We start from the raw sequence: 22,058 nt of genomic DNA, 5'->3' as shown, positions 1-22,058 counted from the left end.
GCCGCGGCCACCGCGGGGACGGGCCGACACCGGGGGACGGGGCGGGGGGGGGGGGGCGCTCCGCCCGGACCCCGAGCCACGTGCCTCGTGTCCACCGCCCCACCCCCTCTGCCCCCCCACCCCCACCCCGGGAGCCGGGCGCGGCGGCAGAGGGCTACCCGCGGGGGCGCGGTGCTGGGCGCCGGACCCCAGCCCCGGCCACGGAAGGGGCCGCCCGGTCGGCGCCGGGTTGGGGGGGGGGCGGGCGTCTGGCTGCGCGGCAGGGGGCGTCCCTGGGGGCTGTCCCCCGAAAGTCTCCCGCTGCCCCCCCTCCCGCAGGTTCCCCCCACCCTACCCGCGGCGCCTCCGCAAGGGCCGAAGCGCGGGTGTCCGGCGAGTCCGGAGCGCCCTCTGCTGGCTGAAGCTCCCGAGATCAGTGCCCAGGCGCTGGGCCTCCCCCAGCACTCCCGCGAGGGCCTGCATGCCTCCTCAACCGTCCCCCACCTCGTCGCACAGCGCCCAGACCAGTCTTTGCACCAGGACACTCTCTTCCTCACACACCCCTATCCATCCATCCATCCATCCATCTGTTCATCCATCCATCTGGCTGGCCATCCATCCATCCATCCATCTATCCAGCCATCCCTTCATCCTCAGCGGGCCCGAAGGATGAGTTAAGGAGCATCCACTAGGTCCTAGGCCCGTTGGAGGCACTGGCTTCCACTAGTGAGCAGAACAGACAGGGCCGGGGGGGGGTGGTGTCCTTGGCCTCCTGCAACCTACACCCTGGTGGGCAGAGTCAGATACGGGAGCGATTCCACAGATAAACCAACCCCGAAAGCTGAACTGCCATGAAGAGGTAGAACCTTGGGCCGTGAACGGGGGACTGTCCTGGTGGCTACGGAGGCGCTCGTGGCAGTGGAGGCTTCCTGGAGGAAGTGATGTGCTTAGGCTGAGAGAGTGGAAGGAAGAGGAGTCAGAGAGACCGGCCCTTGCAAAGGCCCTGTGGCAGGTGCAAGCATGGGAGCATGAGGGACTGAAAAGCGTGTGGCCGGGAGGGAGCGTGGGAGAAGGGCCGGGACTAGACTGGAGGGGTGGGCAGGGGCCTCCCCGGCATACCATTTCCCCGCACACAGCCTTCCCCCGCTTCCCGCCCACAGCGGTACCCCCACGTGCGGGACCATCCCTTGTCGCACAACTCCCCCGCCCGAGGATCTCCCACATGGCCCTGTGCCCACCCCCCAGACACCCAGCCCCCTCCCCACGCAACAGAATCCTCAGACACACGAGTGGAGGCAGGCACTGGGTTTAATTGGGACCGGATTCTGGAAGGAGCAAGGCCTGCAGTCCTCTTGGCTCTGTGCTCAGCCGGCCCTGGTGACCCCAGCTCGTACCAGCGGCTTTCACCCCAGATCACGGCCTACGCCGGCCCGCGGCTTCTGTTCCCGGCCCGGGCACTGGTCTGCGCGCAGACTGCCTGGGTCCCCCACTCATCTTCATCGGGGAGGCCTGCCGCACGGGCTCGCGGCCCCTCTTTCTCCCGCCAGGGGAGGCCCCCTCCGCTCACTGGGGCGTCTAGCTGGGCTGTGTAATCTCCCTTCCTCGTTAGGGCCTGGGGACGAGGATGCCAGGCCGGGTGTTAGGGTGGCTTCCTGGCCTCCTTCCTCAGCAGGGAGCTGGCCACTGCCAGGGCCCCGCCCTGCACGAACCGCACGAAATTGTCCCCAGCCAGCGGCCCCACGGCGTACAGGCCCTCCTGGCGGGTGCTCTGGTAGGTGAAGGGGTCCACGTCGATGGGGTTCCTCTTGGCGCTCAGCGGCTGGTCGGGGTCCGTGGCCAAGTCAGCGCCCGCCCCGGGGAGGAAGGAGAGGTCGGGGTGGGAGCCGATGAGGACCAGCACCAGGGCGACCCCGAAGACTTTCTGGAGGCCGTCGCGGTCCCGGAACACGGCCTGGCGGTCGGCCTTAAAGAGCAGCAGCCTGTGTTCGGGGAGGCTGAGGTAGCCCTCGTAGGGGCTGGGCGACAGGATGGACTGCTCCCGCATCATCTGGTGCACCTTGTGGTACTCGGGGTACAGCATCTTGGGCAGCTGGTTGAAGACCAGGCCGGGGTCGTCCACGGGCCGGCGGAAGGTGTGGATCACGGGGATGTTGCAGTGACGCGCGTAGAGGACCGCGTCGGCCGCCGACAGCCCCGCGCCCACGATGAGGACGGGGTCGGAGGCTGGGGTTACCGCGCCCGCCCTCACGGCCGCCTCCAGGGCCGCCAGCTCATAGTGGACGAAGGGCAGGGCCTCCCCGGGGATGCCCAGCCGCGCCGGGCTGTCCGACGTGCCCGTGGCCAGGACCACGTTGCGGGCGCACAGGGAGAAGGGCCGTCGGCTCCGGTCCTCGGTGGTCACGAAGCCGCTCACCTGGAAGAGGGGGCTGGGCTCCCGGCCCCCGGAGCCGCCGGACTCAGGCGTCCCCCACTCCACGGCCGTGACCACGGCGCCGGACACAAAGTTGCGACCCAGGTCCTTCTTGGTCACATAGTCCCTGTAGTAGTGAGCGACGTCCCCAGCCGTGGCGCGGCTGTTGCGAAGGCCTCTGAAGGGAAGGGTTGAGGAAGCGGGGGTGTCAGAGGGCAGACTGGGGTGTGGGGGCCACAAAGGGGCCATCGGGGGGTGACCAGGCTGGCGGTGGGCTGTGGTGAGGGCCGGGGTGAGAGTGTGGCCACCAGAGTCAGGTGGCCTGGGTTCAAATCCCAGCTCTGCTGCCGGTGAGCTCTGTGCCTGAAGCCCTCCGTGCCACAGCTACACAGCGGGGAGGACGGTGGTGATGGTTCTATTTCATGTGGTTGCAGAGAGGGTTAGAGGGTCATGTGACCAGGTAGTAAGTGACAGGTTAAGCCTCAGCCACTGTTATTACTCCCAAGGACTAAATAACGACCCACGTAAATATGGTGGGATTCCGGGGCGCCTGGGGCTCAGTCGGTTGAGCGTCCGACTTCAGATGGGGTCACGATCTCGCGGTTTGTGGGTTCGAGCCCCACGTCAGGCTCGGTGCTGACAGCTCAGAGCCTGGAGCCTGCTTTGGAGTCTGGGTCTCAGTGTCTCTCTGCCCCTCCCCCACTCATGCTCTGCCTCTCTCTTTCTCTCTCTCTCTCTCAAAAATAAATAAAGATTTAAAATGTTTAAAAAAAAATAACGGGAGGATTCCATGTCTATAAAGTTCAGAAACAGGGAAAACTGATCCACGGGGTGGGAGGGGAAGGAGAGGTCCCCCCCGGGCAGGAGGAAGGGGTCTGTGATGGGGACTGTCACCATACTGGGGACCAGGATGAGGAGGCCTTCGGGGGCACACGCAGCCACAGGAGAGACTGTTTTATTGCAGCATTGTTACTCTTGTCGGGTCGCTGTTATCACCGCCCCTCCCAGGGCAATGACCGCAGGGCCGGGATCGAGGGTGGCTGAGGTAGAGGCTTGCCATGATCTCAGCTCCTCTCTCCCGCGACCCGTGCGACCTCAGGGGAGTCAGCTTCCCCAAGTGTGGGCGTGTCGTTAAGGAGGAGCTCACTTCAGGAGAATCCCCTGTGACTCCCCCAACAGGACCGAGTGTGGCGCGAGCTCACACTGTGTCCCCCGAGGCTGTGCCGCGCGGCCCAGCTCGCTAGCCTGCTTCTGAAACCGGAGCCCTGGGGTCTGTTTCTGTGAACTTGTCACTTGCCCTTCTCGGAGTCAAAATGGTTTCAAAGAATGGGCCTAAGGTGTTACCTCCAGGGTTCCTTCTAAGAAGGGCATGTGGGACAGAAGGAGAGCCCCGGGACCGGGCAGGGCTTAGGAACCGTGGCGGCAGCAGCCCGGGGGGGGGGAGGGCACCTGCTGTGGGTGTGGGCCTCCCCCCCCCCCGCCTCAGCTCAGGGCCCCCCCCTGTGAGTAGGAATAGTCACAGGAGTAGGCGGAGAAGTGCTGAATCGGGAATATTACGCGGCCACGTAAAAGGCTGGTTACGAACACTGTCCTCACGGGGTGAAATCCTGAGGCCAGAGCGTTAAATTTAAAAGTAGAATATAAAAGGAGGGGTGCCTGGGAGGCTCAGCTGGTTAAGCGTCCGACTCTCGATCCCAGCTCAGGTCACGATCTCACGGTTTGTGAGCGCGAGCCTCGAGCCAGGCTCTGTGCTGACCGTGCAGTTCCTGCTTGGGAGTCTCTCTCTCTTTCCCTCTCTCTCTCTTCCCTTCTGCCACTCGTTCTCTCACTCTCTCTCAAAATAAATAAGAAAACATTAAAAAAAAAAAAAGAAAAGTAGGCTATAAAAGGGCACGCCTACAATTACAACCTAAGTTCCCATCTGTCTGTTAACATGTCACGACGCTAGCCTGGGTGTCTTCCGACCAAATCTGCAGGGACACAAAGGCTTTGTGAAACGGGGTGGCTGGGTGGGAGACAAGAGGCCTGTGAGGGGCGGAGGGGACAGGGCGTCACCACCCGCGCGGCGACCCCCTCCGACCCTGAGGCCCTGGGCAACTTTCTGCCTCGCTCCCCAGACAGGGCAGGGGCTGGGACTCGTTTGTTCAGGGAATGAGCTGTTCCCCCAGGATGGTCAGAAGCGTGCAGGGAGGTCACGACAGAGCAGGAAACAAGATGGAGAGACCTACCCACCCCCCCACCCCCAACCATGGGCTAGCGACAGGCAGGGGCTTGGGGGTGGGGGGAGCCTGGTCGGAGCCCCAGGGCAGGGCCAGCTGTCCCCCTCCCACAGGGGCTGGGATGCTGCCCAGGCCCCCCGTCAGGGGCTTGTGGGCCAGGCAGGAGCACTGGCGGGGAGTCCTGGGGTGAGCCCAGCCCCGGGCGGCCCTCTCCCCACCGGGGCTTCAGTGTCCTGCCCCGGGCAGGAGGAAGGGCCGCGTTGGTGGCCCTGAGCCCCTTTCCCTCCGGCTCCTGGGCTCCGCATGGGGGCAGGCCCGGGTCACCCCGCCCTCCTCACCCTCCGGGGCTTTCCAGAACTGCCTCACCTCCGCTTCCTGCGTATCCACTCCTTGACCTGCAGGTCTGGGAGCCCCATCCACTGGCCTTGGCTAAGGGTCACCATGGAGCCTTCAATGGACTGTGGGCAAAAGGAGTCCTTCGGTCCAGGCCTCTCCTAGCCCCCAGCCCAGCAGGTCGGCAGGGGGTGGGAGGCCTCAGCTGGGGAGGGGGCAGAAAGGGCAGGTGGGGAGGGAGGCAGAGGGGCGGTGGGTAGAGCAGGAGGGGGAGGGAATAGGGAAAAGGCAGGAAGCGGAGGAGTCCTAACCTTTGGGAGGAAATCTCTCCGACACTCGGGGTAGACTGAGCCCAGATCCCCCCGCCCGCCTCTCCCGGCCCCCACTCACATGCCAGGCCCCCCCAGGCAGGTTCCGGCCTAGGACCATGTGGGGGATGGCTCGCTCCTTCTGGTGCTTCCAGGTAAGAACGGACTCCATGTTTCCCCCGAAGTCTGTGTCTGGGCGCAGGAGGGCGTCAAAGAGCAGGGCCACGGGGCTTTGGCACCGGCCTTCGAGGCCTTCAGACAGGTAATCCAGGTCCTGGAGGGGGTGCACGGGTCAGAGGGGCCACTGGACCAAGGCTGCCTGGTTTTGCATTCCCACCCTAGTATCAGGGTGGCCAGACAAACCCAGAAAGTGCTGCCTCTAAGAGATAAGGCACGGCAGCATGTTAAAGGCTCTGACAAGTCCTGCAGCCGAATTTCCCTGTAGTTTTGCCAAACCCGAGCATCCCTCAGACTTCCTGGAGTAGGAACGTCTTCTCTGAGGAACTGGTGTCCTGTTGAAGGCATTTTGAAAGATGCCGATCTAGACCAAATGCCAGCTTGCTTCCTCATCCACCAGCTTGAGGGTGGGAGGGGCTAGGAGGAGGGGAAAATGCTGGGAGGAGGAGGTGGACAGCCAGCGGCCTTCTGGAAGGCCAGGGGCGTGGATGGAGCATTGGTGAGCTCCCTGGGGCAGGGGCTAGTGAAATGAACTACCCAGGGCAGAATTTCTCAACCGCGCTCTGTGGCGGGAGCGTGGAGGGTAACCACAGTTGTGACAACAGACGTTGTCCCCGGGGATGGCCGAGGGGGTCCTGGAGAGCAGGGTCGTCCCCCGGTTTACACCCGCTGGTCTAGGGGACGTAAGGGAAGCTGGTGTCTCAGCTGCCGATCGCGAAAGACGGGCCTGGTTCCTGGCACGATTTCCGGGCCGGCCCCTGTGGCCGCTCGCCTTTCTCACGTGGTCTTGTGGTCTAACCACCGCGTATTTGTATTCTTGCCCTGCTTCCCCAGGGTGTGCGTGTCCCCTGCCCCATCCCCAGAGCTCTGGCCCACCTGGTCCAGGAGGGAGACCCCCGGCGCCTCGGCGAGCTTCCTCTGCAGCAGCGGGTGCGGGTGGACGGCATCTGGCCTCACGTAGGGGGTGTAGCCGGACAGCAGGTAGGACAGGCAGATGCCTGAGGGGCCGTTGCCTGAGGAGACAGGGTGGGGTCAGAGGTACCGAGGGCTTTGGTCTTGAGCTGACTTGCTCAATCGATTGGCTTTTCGTTCGTAAAAACAGAACATCTATTCCGCCGTTAGCCGAGCCGGCCACTGTGCGTAACAATGGCCAGTGACTGAAGCACTGAACGATCGTCGAGAGCCTACTATGCGCCGGGCGCTGTACTCTTGTACTACTCTCACGACAATCGCTGACATTTGTCGAGCACTTGCGATGTGTCAAGGGATTTTAACAACCAAATAATAAGAAACTGACCGATCCCCCCCGCCGGACCGGGCCCCGCACGGGGCCCTGTCGTGCGTGCCTCGGCCCCCATTCTCTCCCGATAACATTCGTGGGTGCACGCTACCCTTTCCCCCTTTTCATCCCGGGAGGGAGCGGGAGCTCAGAGAGGTTGAGTAACTTGCTTGTGGTCACACAGCAACGTGACGGAGATTCTAAGACCACTAAGAACTAGTCCCGTTAGCCCAGAGCTGACCGTGTGGGATGTCACATAGACGAATAAAATATTAGAGCACAGATTGTTCCGTGCTCTGCAGGGGTGAGAGCAGGGGCGCGGAGGAGGGGTGTGGAGCCACCGGTGGGGGTCTCTGCTCCCCGGGCCTGAATGACTCACACCGCCTGTGCATGGCACTTCTTGGGCATTTAACCTCGTGACATCGTTTCTTATCGGTCTTTCCCCTCCTCCTTATCTTGTGCTGCTGAGAAGATTACTCGTGTGTGGAATTAGGACAAACCCGTATGAAATCACTGACGTTCGGCTCTTTTTGATTTACAGAAATGGCCATTTCGGATCTCGGCTCGCACGGGGGGAGGGGCCGCCTGTCTCCCACTGGGCAGCCCTGAGGCAGGAACCACATGCTTTAGCCGTAACCCCTCTTGCGGGCACCTAGCACAGGGCCAGGCGCAGGGACTGTCGTGGGCTTAGGACCAGGCCTCCCCCCCGCACCCCCCTCCTCTGCTCTCGCCAGGCAACCTCAGTGATGGTTCTGCTCTGGCCCCCTGGGTTCCTGGAGGGATTACAGGGAACGGGAACGACATTTTATAAGCTGCTGGGCACCTCATCAGGCGCACTGTGAATGCTCAGTGGCTAATTTTTTTTTTTCCATTTAACTTTTATTTTTTTTAAATATGAAATTTATTGTCAAATTGGTTTCCATACAACTCAGTGGCCGATTTTAAAGGCAACGGTGGTAAAGAAAGGCCAGGCCTGGGCTTGCCTGGCTCCTGCCCTTCCACTCTAGGGGCTCAGCGTGTCCCCTCCCCCTGCCCCGGGCAGCACTCACCGATGATGAGGACTGGGAGGGGCTCCGAACGGTCGGTGCCAAGGTGGTCCCTCCTGTGGATGTTCATGGCTGGGGCTGGTGGGGGGCTGGGAGCCGGCAGCTGATCTGGGGGAGAGGAAGGGCCACTCGGTGAGCCTTGGGTGTCATGCAGGCACTTCCCAGCTACGGGGTATTGTCCTTTGGCTCTCAGGGTCAAGTCCAAGATCCTCCCTGAGGCCAGTCAGGATGCCGCTCCCCTGCTCCTTCTCCCCTCCTCGCACCTGCTCCGTTCCAAACAGTCCCCTCTCCCGACCCGGTCACTTCCACGTCTGAGCTGCACCCCCCTCGTCCCATCTCATCGGCGGGCAGTGACAACACCCAAAGCTTCCCGTCCACCTTCGGTAAGGCCTCTTCTTCTCAACCCAGGGGCAAGCCCTGGCCGACAACGTGGTGGCAGCCACCGCCCCCACCCCGGTCCAGCCCTCAGATCTCTGAGCAGCCAGTGGACTTTGGAGCCATCACCCGGCCCTAGCACGGCACTTCCTAGCTGGTGACCAGGGGCCCATTCCCGGACCTCTCTGGGTCAGGCTCCTCGTCTATAAAGTGGGAGTAGCAGTCTCCACCCGGTAGGGTCGTTGGGGGACACAGTGAGGTGACGGCCGTGAAGCACCGGCTGGAGAAAAATGTGCTGCCGGGAAAGGACCAGGGCTCACTGCCTGTTCCAGGGGGCTCGGTTGGAACAGGTGGGCTTGTGGAGAATTGCCCCCCCCGCCCCGGGGAACTAGGTTTGGAGAAAAGTCTTCCACCAGCGCCCCCTGCTGGCCGCGGGCCCGCATCACTCACAGCGACGCAGACCCCGCTCTTGAGGCTTCAGGTGCAGAGGAGGCTCCAGACTCACCTTCTCCCTCCACGTCCTCCAAACCCAGCTAACGGGGGCCCCCGGGCTCGCCCACCGTCCACACCCTGCCGTCCTGAGGGCCCCAAGGCAGCACCCACACGAGTGCGTCAGGAATGGGTGGCCGTTAGCACCGACCTAGCTCCTTCCCGTGTTCTGCTCATACGGCCCCACGCAGAAAGCTCTGTCAGTTATGATCCCATTTCACAGATGCGTAAACTGGAGCCCAGAGGGGACGCACAGGTCGCTCAGTGCCACAAAGCTGCCTCTTAAACCCAGGGCTAACTGGTGCCAGGCTTTGCCCGGGTGCACCATGTGTGACCCCGGCCAGCCCCAGGGAGACCTGGGGCTTGTCACAGGGTCACACACACGTACAAAGTGAGTGGGTGGTCATATATGGCCCCAGGGAGGGGGGGCCCAGGGTCACTGCCATCAGAATTCTCCCGGAGAAGGCGGAAATCTGGATTTCTACGTGCATTCTCTGATTTGGAAAAGTGGGCGACTAATTCCCACTCGTCCAAAAAACCGTGAATAGCCGACGAAATGTGACGGAGCCAGGATACGACGTCTGATGCGTGCACAGTGACAGAAACAGCAGCCCCCACCCCCAGGCAGGCCCTGAGAGGTGAGCCGTGTCACCTCCACCTGGCAGGAAAAGGGAGGCTCGAGGTTAAAGGACGTCTCTGGAGTCACACGGCGGGAAGGGGCACGTCAGGGGGCACGTCAGGGACTCCCTCCTCGGTGCTCTCGGGCCCCCTGAAAACAGCCTTCCATGCCGCTGCTGGGCCCAGGGGAGAGGACTTGGGGGTGGTCCCCCCCACCACTAACAAGAACGACACAAAAGGCTAACACTTCTGGACTTCTATGGAGCTGGCTAGGTACAAAGCATGTTCGAAACACTTTATCCACATTAATTTGATTGTTATTTAATTAGCAGCATGCACTGTCATACGTACTCTTAGGCTCGCTCCCATATTACAGATAGGCAAGCTGAGAACAGCGAGCCCTTCTCCAGAGTGGAGTGTGACGGGGGCCATTCCCAGCCGGGCTCATCCTTCTGCCCTGTCCCCTCTGCTGGTGGGGAGGGAGGCCACGGGTCCACGGGTGAGCCTGGTGGTCCTGGAGAACAGGATTATAGTTCCCAGAACACTTTCTCCCGGAACCACCAAACAGCCCCAGGGCCCCACCCCCCTCATGACTGTCCCCAGGAACAACAGGGACCCAGGTGATGTCCTTGCTGAAAGCTGTGCCTTAGCAACTTTCATTCTCCTGCAAACCCACTTCACTGATGTGAAAACTGAGGCTCAGGGAGGTGAGGCCATGCCCCCGAGGTCACAGAGCCAGTGGGTGATAGAACGAGGGTTTGGCACCCGTGGTTTGGGTTCACCTAGACTCTCCACAGCCCCCCGAAACGAGCACGCAACGTGCTCCCAGGGACCCGAGCCCGCCCTGGGCATGCCCGTCCCCTCTCTTGCCCCTTGAGCGTCCCCACCCCCAGTGAAGAGGGGCACTCCCCGAGCCCTCGTTTGCCCTCTTCTTGTGCTTCCCGGAAGGTGGAGGGACCCAGTTACCACCAGGGCGATGCCACCCATGTGAGGTCACGACCCAGGGACCCTCCTGTGCAGCGTCCCAAGGTCCTGAGCAGCCAAAAGCTCTCATGACCTTGGAAGAAGGTACACACTGCCTACTGACAGCAGGCGACCTGAAACCACACCCATCCCAGTTATGCTTTTTAGTGCTGTGGCGTTGGCACGGTCACCTTTTTAATGTTAACTTTTTCTTTGTGTGCCCCCCACCCTGGCCCGCGCTGCCTGGACAGCAAAAAGGCTCCCATGAAAGACTGACTCTAACTCCCAGAAGCAAATCGGCATCAAAGGAATGGAAATAACGGCATCTGTAAATGATGTTTCTTTGAAGTTTGTAGCACGGGCACTTCCCGGGGGAGGAAGGCTTAAAACTGTTCGGAGACACTGAGGCACCAGTTCGGCTGCACTTATTGGGCACCTCCGGCGGCCCTTTGCTCATTTGACTTTGATGACGCCCCCCACCCCGGGGCACAGAGGCGCCGTCTTGCCTGGGAAATGTCTGAGACGATGGCCTCGAGTGCGAGGCCTGCCCGTGGATAACCGGGGAAAAGACTGCACGATGACAGTTGCCACCAAGAAAGTGACACGAGGCTGCGGGGCAGGGTGAAGGCGAGGGGGGGTCTCTGGACACAAGGGCCACCTGCCGGCAGCCTGGGCACACACCCCTACAGCCCGGGCACACACCCCTGCAGCCCCTCCCTTTGGAGCCTCCCCCTCCTGAGCCCCAAGAGTTCAGAGGCTCCCAGACCCCTGGTTCTCAGCACCCCAACCTCCTGTCAGACGCCAAGTGCTGGGGACCCCCCGGGGCGGCCCGGAAGGCCGGGAGAAGCACCCAGCCCAGCAGCCTGGCCGCAGGACCCAGGGGCCTCGCTGGGCAGCGCGCCGGGCTGACCACGCCTCTTTCCTGCCAAGAGCAGCATCACGTGGACCGGCGACGGCGGGCGGCGGGGACGGAGGGTGCCAGGCACCTGGAGATGGTCATGGCCCGCAGGGGCGGAGGAGGAACCCGGCGGCGGCCCGAAGAGCTTCTTAGTGGGGCCTGCCGGGGGCCCCCTGCCCAGCCACGCCCCTGTCTCCCGCCCCCAGGCCACTCACCTGACCCGCAGGCGTTGCAGGGAACCCGGGGAGCCTGACCTGGCGGGCGCCTGGAGGGCCGGGGCCACAGAGCCACCGGGGAACCGGCTGCCTTTGCCCCGTGGGGACCGGACGGACCGAGCAGGCTGTGCGAGTCAGGGAGGCGAGGGTATTTCACGGGCTGGGAGGAGGCGGGCGGGCGGGGCGGGGCCAGGAAAATCACTTTCATAAGCGTGAGTCAGCAGGGGCCCCTGGATGAATGAACTTGCACTAGACCCAGGACCAGCCTTAAAGGGCCCCCACCGGCCGGGGTGGGGGTGGGGGTGGGGGTGGCCAGGCTGGCCCCCACCCCTGGGGCTCAGTCAGTAAACGGAGGCCCCAAGGGACCCCCCAACCGAGCCAGCCTGGCCTTTTCTCTTAGGGAGGGAAGACAGCCTTCCCAAAATTGGAGGTGGCCCTTGTGGTGGGAGTGGAGAAAGCCACACACCCCGCTTGCACTTGGTGCCCACCCCCCCCCCTCGGCTGTTCTCCACTCCGCCTCACCCGACTCAGTGACCAACCTCCTGACATCAGCCTGCCCAGGGTGAGACCCCGGGCTCTGCCACTTCCTGGGCGAGCTGCCTCAGCTTCCTCATCCCAGAAACGGGGCTGGCTAACAGGCTTTCCCCCCTGGGCTGGGCGTGGTATGTAAGCGATGTCACCCTTGGCTCCCTAGTTCAAGTCCCCCTTTCTTCCTTATTCTTTCTCCGCACGCCTCACGTTTTGCTGACCCTTACTATTATTTCATTGTCTGTCTCCCCAGACCAGGAGGTGGGTCCTGCGTGGGCAGGGGAGTGTTTCCGTGTCTGCTTTATCCCAAATCTAGAATGCTGCTCTGCACACAGTAGGTGCTCAAGAAGGAAGGAGGGAGGGAGGGAGGGTTGGGACAGTATTTGGCCCACAGACCTCAGTGCACATTAGCTGTGATTTTCATTATTGACGTGAATGCCGCCCCTTCGTCCTTTCCTGGCGGGGGGGGGGGGGGCCTGTGGCAGGCAAGGGGGAACTCGCCTTGCGTGCAAAATTTAAGGGGGCACTGAGAACACTCAGTGATGAAGAAAATAGTATTTTAGTGCAAGGTTTTTTGGAAAATCAAACCTAGGGGCGCCTGGCTGGTCCAGTCGGAGGAGCGTGCGACTCTTGATCTTGGGGTCGTGAGTTTGAGACCCACGTTGTGTGTGAAGGTTACTTTAAAAAAATAAATAAACCTAAAAAATCAAAAAACAATGCAAAAGTGAAGGATACACAAAAGATTACAATTTCAAAACCAAACAGGATCTGTAACCGTGCCGAGCCATATTGGAGCCTGAGCAAAAAGAAAAATCAGAATACTGATGCTGTCTTCATTTAAAACCTTGCTATGTTTCTTCATCTTGGATTTTCGGCGTTACTCTTGATTTTTAAAAATACTGCAGGAACACAAGACCCGTGGGTCTTGATCATGGACTGCGTTGGTGCCCCTTATAGTTTGTGCCCGAGGTGATGTCTCTCTCCCGGTCCTGGTGGCCACAGGGGCTGGGGCTGGGGTTCGCACAGCACAGGGTATGCACAGGGAGGTGAGGTGGGGGGACGAGGGGGAAGGGGACCAGGTCAGATTGTGAGGCTCTAGTGGGGACAGAGTGTGGTATCCCACCAACGAAAGACAACCTCTGAGGATACAGAGTCCCGCTGAGACCGGCAGGGACAGATGGACCGACAGAAGCCACGGAGTGGGGGGAGGAGAGGATGGGGGAGAGGGAGAGAGGCAAGCTGGCACAGGGAGGGCTGGAGGCTGGGTGTGGGTGGAGGGTTTGGGGGGCAGCGCAAAGAGCACGCTGAGAAGGGAGACCCTGGGCTCAGGGAGGAGATTAGGGGTCATGAGCTGGGAAGGCGGCCCCACAAGGCTACGCCTGAGGGGAGCCCCTGCCTCCGGCCTGCGCTCTCCTCCTTGGGGGCTCCTGGGTATGTGCCCTGTGCCCGGGACCCCACTCTCAGAAGGGCCCTGGGCTTGCTTTAAAGCTCTGCTGTCGCCACTCTAAAATCCTTATTAGGGGAGCCTGGGTGGCTCAGTCGGTTGAGCATCCGACTTCAGCTCAGGTGATGATCTCGTGGTTCACGGGTTCGAGCCCCGCTGACAGCTCGGAGCCTGGAGCCTGCTTCACGGATTCTGTCTCCCTCTCTCTCTGCCCCTCCCTGGCTCGTACTCGGTCTCTCTCTCTCTCTCTCTCAAAAATAAATAAAACATGAAAAAGTAATAATAAAAAATAAAGTCCTTGTGAATTTTTGAATGAGGGGTCCCTCATTCTCCCAATTTGCACTGGGCCCCACAGATCACATGATGGGCCAGACTGGGCTGCACCGAGTATGGCCTGCTGGGTGCTGGGCTTGGGCGCAGCCCCCCGGGCTGGGTGATTTCTGCTAAGGCACTGCCCCCCTGGAGCCTCGCTTTGCCAACGGGAAAATGGCACCCACAGTCCCGGGCCCCTGAGCAGCAGTGCTCTGCGGGGTCCTATATGACAGGGTACATAGCAGGGTGGGGAGGGGGGTCAGCGGGAAACCCACTGCTCTGGGCTGCGGCTCCCTGGGTGGCTTCTAGCCCCTGGTAGGTGTGCTGTGTGACCTTGGCTGTGGCCTCCCTCTCTGGGCCGTGGCTGTTTCCAACGTCTGTGGCCGTTCCAGCCGTGGTCTTGTTTCTAACGCTCCCCGACACTCTGAACGGGCACCGTCCACGCACCAGGAGCCCAGGGACAGCCTGGGGAGTGCGGCTTCCACAGACGTACCTCTGCTGCAGGCTGTATCTTTGCCCGGCCGCCTCGTCGTCTCCACCTCCCCATCCCAGGGCTCTGGTCTGGAACTTCCAGTGTGTTTGGATGTGTAAACTGAGGCAGAGAGAGACACCCCGGGTCAGAGGTTCCCACTTGGAGCGTCTCAGCCCATGCGGGGTGAGGATGAGGTTCGGGGTCCAGAAAGGAAAGCCCGGGAAGGAGGTGGGCGCCCGGGTCCCCCGTCTCTGGGTCTGGCCTGTCCTTCCTCCTGACCTGCCTCGTGGCCCCTGCTAGCCCTGATCCCTTTTCTGGATTTTGAAAATCTGCTGATACAGAGAAGTGTGGGCGAGATGTGGACTTTCTTCCCCGTCGCCTGTTTATCTGCCAGGAGATTGTGGGAAATAGAATGTGTTGACTTGCTTCCAAAAAGCTTGGCCAAGACATAGATGAACGTCACGGGCGACAAAGGGACGGTGGTTGGGGACCATGGAGAGGGAAGGCAGGTCTGTGGAGGTTGACTTTGGGTGACTGGCTCTCTTGGGACTCCACTGGGTGCCCCGACCCCTCCACACCTGCCCCGTCCCCTTCAGCATCTGGAATATGAGCGCCCGGATCCGGATGTGCTGAAACGAAGGTTGCAAGACGCAGCGAACACAAATACAGGCCCTCAGGCAACCGAACCGCAGATAAGATACAAGCTTCTAGTGTGAATACATTCCATGCAATATTTAGGATGCGCTTAGACGAAACGATTTTTTTTTCATCGTTTATCTGAAATTCAGTTAATTTCAGCCTCTATTTTATTTGGCAAATCTAGCCGTAAGCATAAAGTACACTAGGTTTTGAATAGTACAATAAAAAAAAAAAAAGGAAGGGAAAATGTCTCAATCATTTTTATATGGATTACATGGTAAAATGAGAATATTTTTAGACATCTTGGGTTAAATAAGACAAAGCGTTAAAATAGTGTTCACCTGTTTCTTTTTACGTGATTAGTGTGGCATCTGGAAAATGCATGTCTGTGGCCCTTTTTAGGCTTTTACTGGACATTGGCACCTGCTGCTGGCTGGTCGTGCAAACCGGGACATTCCTGGATTTAGCAGCGAAAGTCCCGCCGTGTTCCAGGAACACTCTCAGTCCTTGAGAAATCACACCCAACGGGCGTCCGCAGCGCAGCAAGCAGCCAGACAGGGTGACTTGGGAGAGGCGTTTCCCCTCTGAGCCTCAGTTCTCCCATCTGGGCACTGGCCTTGCAAGGTGGTGACAGCAGAGGGAGGGGCCCAGCAGTAGGAAGGAGCTCAGACACAGCAGCCCCCCGCCCCCCGGGGCTCCCCAAGCTCCCTGCAGGTGCTTGGGTGCTGCGGAACCAGTGGAAGTGAGGACAGGCTAGCTTCGGGGCGCTCCTCTGGGGGTCCTGACGTTGGAAGGATCCCCTGTCAAAACCGCGATTTCTCTCTCCCCACAAAGTCCTAGGACTATTCCCAGGGGCTGCTTCTGGCCCTTCCGCCTCCCTTTTCCCCGTGGCGGCTCCCAGAGCACTGCCACTGGCCAGGCACCTCCGGGCGTGGACAGAAAGTGCTCTACACGCAGCTGAGGCTCAGAGAGGCCAGTCATGAGCCTGAGGGCACACAGCATGAGCGACAGAACTGGGGCTTGAGCCAGGGGCTGGGACTGCAGAGTCTGGACCCTTCCGGGGAAAAGGAAGACCATGAACTAAGGAAGGGACAAAGTCTCCTTCCTGCCTGGAGCACAGAGGCATGGCCCGGGAACTCTCCCGAAGGGCCTACCTACCACCACAGTCACCCTCTTTCTGAGGTGCCCACACTGTAAGGCGTTTCGGGGACGGATGCATGTAATCAGTACACGAGTCCAGTGAGAAAAGTCCGCACGGCGCTCTTATTTTCCCATGCTACAGGTGAGGAAGCTGAGGCCCAGGGAATGTTAAGATGCGACCCCAAGTCACGGCGCGCGGTTAGAGTGGGAGTGCGACCGGGTTCTTCCAGCTGCCCTGGCACAACGGGACCAGGCTCTTCCGGCACGTAACAGTAGAGCTAATATTTGCCTTCCCCACTCACAGAGCTTTGCCACCACCTTATCTCACTGACTCCCCACAACCAGGGGGTGGGCAAATATTTTCAACAACAAGTTTAGTTTGCAGATGAAGAAACCCGGGGGGACTTGCCCAAGGCCACTGTTTCCAACGGGGTGGCAGAGGGGACCCGGAATGAAATCTGGCTGTCTGGTGGCAGGGCCACGCAGGCTGCCCCAGGACAGCGGTGGGAGCTGCCAGCGGGGGTTCACGACCCAGGGAATCACCACAGATGCCTGGGGAGATGAGGTCAAAGCTGTGGCGGGGGGGGGGGGGGTGCTGGGCCCTCTTCCCACCCACGGAGAGAGCTGGGGGGGGGGTCAGGAACCACAGGCGGAGTGTGGGGTTGGCCCCCAGAGGAGAGTCTGATGGGGGGGGCTCAGCCCCAGCCTGCGGCCACACTCTCTGCCTCCCCATTCCCCCTCCTCCTGAAAAGCCAGGGGGAAAGTTATGGCAGGAGAGTGAATGTACCTGCCCTACAGTCAGGGTGGACAGGGGGTTCTGCCCAGGAGTGAGACAAATGGGGACTCTGACCCCATCACTTTCAGCTGGGTGACTCTGGGCAGGTGACTTAACCCCTCTGAGCTTCCACGTCTTGCACGTGAGAGGCCGATGGCAGAGCAGAACTGTAGAGCCCCGCTGCGCATGGGACTCGCCCGGCGAGAACCTAGAGCTATACTAACGCCCGGGCCTCGGTCCCAGAGATTCTGACCTCGCTGGGCTGGGGTGCAGCTGGCTCCGGGGGAGTCCCCGTGTGCAGCGGGGCCGGGAGCCTCTGCCCTGGCAGCTGCAGGGGACGAGCAGAAAGCCTCTGGCCCCGGGGGAGGAGCCCCTCCCACCTTGGCGGCCGGTCCTTTGTCAACCACATTCCGCACGCAGCAGCGGGGAGACTCACGAGGCCTAAAACAGGAATCGGTTTCAGAGGAGCCAGACCACCAGGACTGCTGGTGACCCCGGCGGGGGTCTTGCCGGAGTCCCAAAGAACCACCGACTCCACCACTGGACGCACCCCTACGTCCCCTTACTCATTTACCGCACGCAGCTCACGTTCCCCGACTCGGTTCTAGGCCACCGCCCAGGCATCTGCACCGCCACACCGTGAGCCCGGAATTCCGGGGACCCCCCCCCCCCGCGGGAAACAGCTACGATAAGCCAGGGGACCCCCTCCCCCACGTCCCCCCCCCCCCCCCGCAAAGGCGCCGATATTAACAGCAAAGGCCGCGAGCGACTCCCGCGCCCGCTGCTGACCGTGGGTCTGCGCGTGGTGGCGAAGGCCCGGCCTTTGAAAAGCGCAGGTCGGGAGCCAAAGCCAACGTGGAAGTTCAGGGTGCTAGAAACAGGAGAAGCGGGACTGGAAACGGCGGGGATTCCTGCCAGACACGGGGGGCCTGGGGGCAGGAACCGGACCACGTTGGGGAGAAAAGAGGAAGCTGGGGGAGGCCAAGGAGTCTCAGCTGGATTTTTGAATTCGAATTCCCATTACCTTTGCATAACAGACAACAATAGTCATCCTAAGTGGAGACAATTTTTGAGCCGAGGGCCTTCTGTGTTTTGTTCACAGATGAATTGCAGGCGTCCAGCACGGGGCCTGGGACACAGTGCTAGCTCAGTAAGCAGTGACTGAATGAATTAATGAGTCTCGTTGCTTCCAGACTTTCCAGATAGCCTCTGGAAACACTGCCGAACGTGAATAAAGCCCTCTTTATGTCATAGGCGCACGGACGGGCGTGCCTGACGTATATTCCAGTCTTAGGTGACCACTGGGAATTGGCCGAGGTTGAAGACAGAGCCCTGTGGCACACCAGTAGAGGTCCTTCCTTCCTCCAGGAGACACGGTTCCCCCATCGGCAGAGGGCAGCACACAGTGTCTGTGGAGTCAGAGACCATGGGCTGTGCATCAGCTCCGACGTGTCTTTGGGTTCGTTACTTCACTTCTCCGAGCCTCAGTTTCCTCATCTGTACAGAGGTGATAATATCTGTCCCCCAGGTAGCTCATGGGTCCTCAGGGAGAGGCGGACACCCCTCCCCTCTGTGTATCACCATGCGGACATTCTCATTCTGGGTGGTCATTTACATGGACCTGCTCGTTTTCCAGCCACCCAGCCCAGAGCCCCACTCCCCCCAAATGTCCTTGAGGCCAGTGGTTCTGGAAATGTGGTCCCCGGACCAGCAGCAGCAGCAGCAGCACCTGGGAACTTATTAGAAACGTAGAGGCTCAGGCCCCCGCCCTGGCCCCACAACCTGCCCTTTCACGAGGCTTCTGGGTGATTCCCTCCAGGTTTTGATCCACTGCTGAAGGAGAGGACGAGAAATTCCATCAAAGGCTCTGCCTACGCCCGCACAGTCCTTTGACTTGACTGCTCTGGATGAGCCCGCGCTAGGCCCTTGGGGGGTGCAGTGCCTCTCTCCCTACAGGCTCGTAAATCGTAAGTAACCTGCAGTCTAGGGCTGGAGGTCTAGCTGGCGCCTCGTCTGTCGGAAAACTGGGGCCCCACCTCCTGGTCCCTGCCCTTGAGGGTCCTGCCATCGACCTGCAAGCCCCAGGCCCGTTGGCATGCCGAGAGGTAGGCTTGCAGCGGAAGGAAGCCCCCCAGACTCCGGGCTGCCAGGACCGTCTGACCAGCCCTTCCAACAAGCTTCCGGACCCTTCCCGAGCGGCCCAGGTTTATTGTCCTGGACCCAGAGGCCAGAAGCGGAGCTGGCGCTCCTGAGCTGTTTTGTCTCTGGCGTCTGTGGCTTTTGCCCCTTGGCCCCGGGGAGCGGGGGGGTGGGGGTGGGCATCACTCGCTTTGTTTCATTTGGCCCACGTGCTACTAAAAAAAGCCTTGTTTGCCACCGTTATCAGGTTTTATGGGGCCTTGCCTTCTCGGGCAGGTGGGGTCAGGGCCTCCGGGATTTAACTTAGTGTCATGTGATCGGACCTTTCCCAGAGACAGGACAGGACAGGAGAACAGCTCCAAGAGCATTTTGCACGTTTCTCTGCAGAACAGCACTGGTGCCCAGCACAGAAGTCCTACGACGACGGCCTCGGGGCTCCAGGGCCCAAGTGGGAGACGGGATTCCGGAGCCCCGTCCTTTCCCGCTGAGGCCCCACAGGCCCGCAGAGTCTCTTGCAAGCTCACAAACTGCAAATGAGAGGCGGCACTCCCCTGCTGGACCACCTCCAGGGGCTCCCACTGCCCTCAGGCCTCAGATGCAGGCAGGCCCCTGCAGGAGCTGACCGGAAGGGCCTCCTCGCCCTCCTTCCAGGCGCCCAGAGAGCCCTGCTCTGCCCGCCATGCCCCTGCCCCTGCCTTGCTTTCCTGTGGTTCTGGGCAAGCCTCTCCGCGCTCGGTCTCCACTCCCGCTGCTCGGACTAAGCGGGGCCACTGGGGCTTGCGTTTCGTAGACGTGCGCTCTGTTAACCATCGGAGCCTCCCCCAGCCATGAACCAGACGAGGCAAAGGGCGACAAACGCTTCCGTGCCCAAGGGCCCAGGGTCGGAGGGGAGAAACGAGAAGGGGCTTTGGAGGGCATTCGAGGGTGGGGGCAATGAGCGTCACGGCAGCCACTCTGGAGAGGTCGCGTGTCAGCTGAGGCGTGCTTGGCCACTCAGAGAACCGGGGTGGGGCGGTCTGGGGGCGCAGGACACACGTGCTCCCAGGAGAGGCCCCAGGGTGGGAGGTGGTTGCCTTGTTTGAGGACGGGAGGGTGAGGGGGCCCCTGAGGGGCTGGGAGACAAGCTCGGCTGCAGCGGGGAGCCCCCGGAGGTCCTGGGCAGAGTGGGGGCTGTCCAGTGAGAGCCGAAGCTGCCTTGGACCAAGGGACCGGCCGTGTGGGTGCAGAAGGGATGGGATCTCCACCCATTTTGGAGCCAGCGTCAGCGGGACTTGGCGACAGACCGACACTGGAGGTGAGCCTCTTGCCTGGCTTAGCGTGAACCACTCACCCCTCCGAGAGCAGGGCCCTGGTGTGTGCACCTGCTGGTCCCTGTGGTGTGGATATTCCCACCAAGGCGGACTCGGGCTACCTGGTCCCCCCCGCCGACCCCCCGGGGGTGAGCAGGGACAGGGAGGCGGCAAGAACGTTTTCCTGATGGGGGCCACGTGTGGGACGGTGGCAGGCGGGGCATTCGCTTCGGGGAGAAGCCGAAGACGGGGAGAGACGGGGGTGGGGGTGGCCACGTATGGTCTTGTGGCCTGAGGTGCCTGTGGACCTCTCCAGCTGGGCACAGAAGGCCGAGGCGCGGGGCCCGAGGGGTCTCGGCTGGGGTGTGAAGCGTGGCCGCTGCTGGCAAAGAGACGACGTCAGAAGTCTGGGGGATCGGGGGAGGTCACGGAGGGAGGGCGGAGGCCAGGACAGAGCCGTCGCCGTCCCTGTAGCACAGCCTGCTCGGGTGCTTGCGCCCCCACGACCCCAAGGGTGGCGCCCTCTCTGCGGCGGAGCCCAGCGGCGCTTAGAGGACGCATCTTCATGGGGCCGGGGACTGCCCCCCTCTGGCTGCGACTCTGGAGCCCCCGGGGCCTCGGGCAGACCCCGTGAAGATCTTGCAAAGCAGCTGACGAGCCCTCTTGGCGTGGGGCCCAGGGCCGGGGCTGGGGGGCCCGGAGCAGGAGTGGCGCCCCGGGGGGAGGGCCGAAGGTGGGGCCAAACGGGATGAAAGCTAGGACGTCGCCCCTCCCAACCGGACGCCAGGCAGGTGCTCGGCATTTCCCAACACCCTCCGAGGCAGGAGCTCTCGGCGGCCACATTCAAACCGAGGGATGGGACGGGGAGGGGCGGCCCCCTCGCGGCGGCCTCCCTTCCCCGTCGCCCAGCTCCTTCCATAGGGCCTGCGCGAGCGGTTTCCGTTTGGAGGAAAGGAGACCTACTTAGTCTCCTTCGACACCACCCTGAGCTGGCACCAAATGGAACCCTGGCTGGCTCCTGGCTGCTGGTCGCGATCACCGCCACCGTCTCCAGCAGCAGGAGGACAGCAGGATGGTCCCTTGCCTGCACACCTGCGGCACGCGGGCCCCGGGACGGGCGGCCGGGACAGAGGTGCCTCTCTGACTAGACAGGGGCCCCGCCTTGCTCGCAGGGCCGCATCCGGCAGGACCTGACAGGCCCCAGGCCCCTTGCACCGACTTCTCCCCAGCACGCCGGGCAGCCTGCCACCCGACCCCCTCGGCTGCCTGCCCTCTGCTGCGCAGGGGCGGTGCCGGCGGCGGGCGCAGTCGGGTCTGGGCGAGGCACTGGAGGCCCTGCATGTTTGGTGCCGTGGAGACGCAGCCCGGCTGTCTGGGCTTGAAGAGATCTGCTGACACGAGCAGAGACCCGCCACTCCTCCCCACCCCACCCCCGCCCCGGCCTCACCTTGGGACAGTTCCTGCACTCGAGGCGATGCTGGCCTCAACGGTGGAATCCACGGCATGGAGACTAAATGTCATCAGGCTGGGCCTGGCTCGACTCCCCTCACGAGTCCGTGCAAGGATGGGCTTGTGCACCTCTCTCTGGCGGTCGAGGACTGCACTCCCGAGTCTAGACTTTCCTCTGCTCCTGTGGCCTCCTGGCTCTGAGACCTCTGTGGCTCACCGAGGGCCTAGACGTTTCCTTCGCCCGAGTGCTCCGGGACAGAGTCCCGGGCACGAGGATGTCTGTGGTCAGAGGCAGCTGTCCCAGGAGCCTGGCACCCCATCTCCCAGGTGGAGCAGCTCGGGTCAGCGAGGGGAAGTGGTTCCTCCGGGGTCACACAGCAGGAACGTGCCTTGGAATTCAGCCAAGACCCCTGGAAAGGTCTGTGACCTCTAGGGAGGGAGCTCAGAGCCCCCCTGCCCTTCAGGGACTCAGCAGGAATTTCTTGCTGGGCGCCGTGCTGAGAAGCAGGCATATGATGGGGGAGAAAGACACAGACCTTCCCTCAAGGAGATGATGACCCGG

General features: G+C 61.7%; 1 protein-coding gene across 1 annotated transcript; it reads right to left on the bottom strand.

Annotated features, from left to right (window-relative positions):
• Positions 1-1,269: 1,269 nt before the first annotated feature.
• Positions 1,270-11,422, bottom strand: OSGIN1 (oxidative stress induced growth inhibitor 1). Its single transcript, XM_047078838.1, has 6 exons — positions 11,310-11,422; positions 7,755-7,859; positions 6,303-6,439; positions 5,332-5,523; positions 4,975-5,066; positions 1,270-2,567 (listed from the first exon to the last, which is right to left on the bottom strand). The coding sequence occupies exons 2-6, from the start codon at positions 7,819-7,821 to the stop codon at positions 1,619-1,621; spliced, it is 1,437 nt and encodes a 478-aa protein (XP_046934794.1). The 5' UTR covers positions 7,822-7,859; positions 11,310-11,422; the 3' UTR covers positions 1,270-1,618.
• Positions 11,423-22,058: the final 10,636 nt, after the last annotated feature.

This window comes from Lynx rufus, unplaced genomic scaffold (assembly GCF_022079265.1).
Source record: "Lynx rufus isolate CCGP_SWC_20201006 ecotype Redwood Valley unplaced genomic scaffold, mLynRuf1.p SCAF_16, whole genome shotgun sequence".
In the NCBI taxonomy this organism is placed as follows: Eukaryota; Metazoa; Chordata; class Mammalia; order Carnivora; family Felidae; genus Lynx; species Lynx rufus.
The sequence above is the reverse complement of the archived record's forward strand: the minus strand, read 5'-3'. Positions and strand labels throughout refer to the sequence as shown.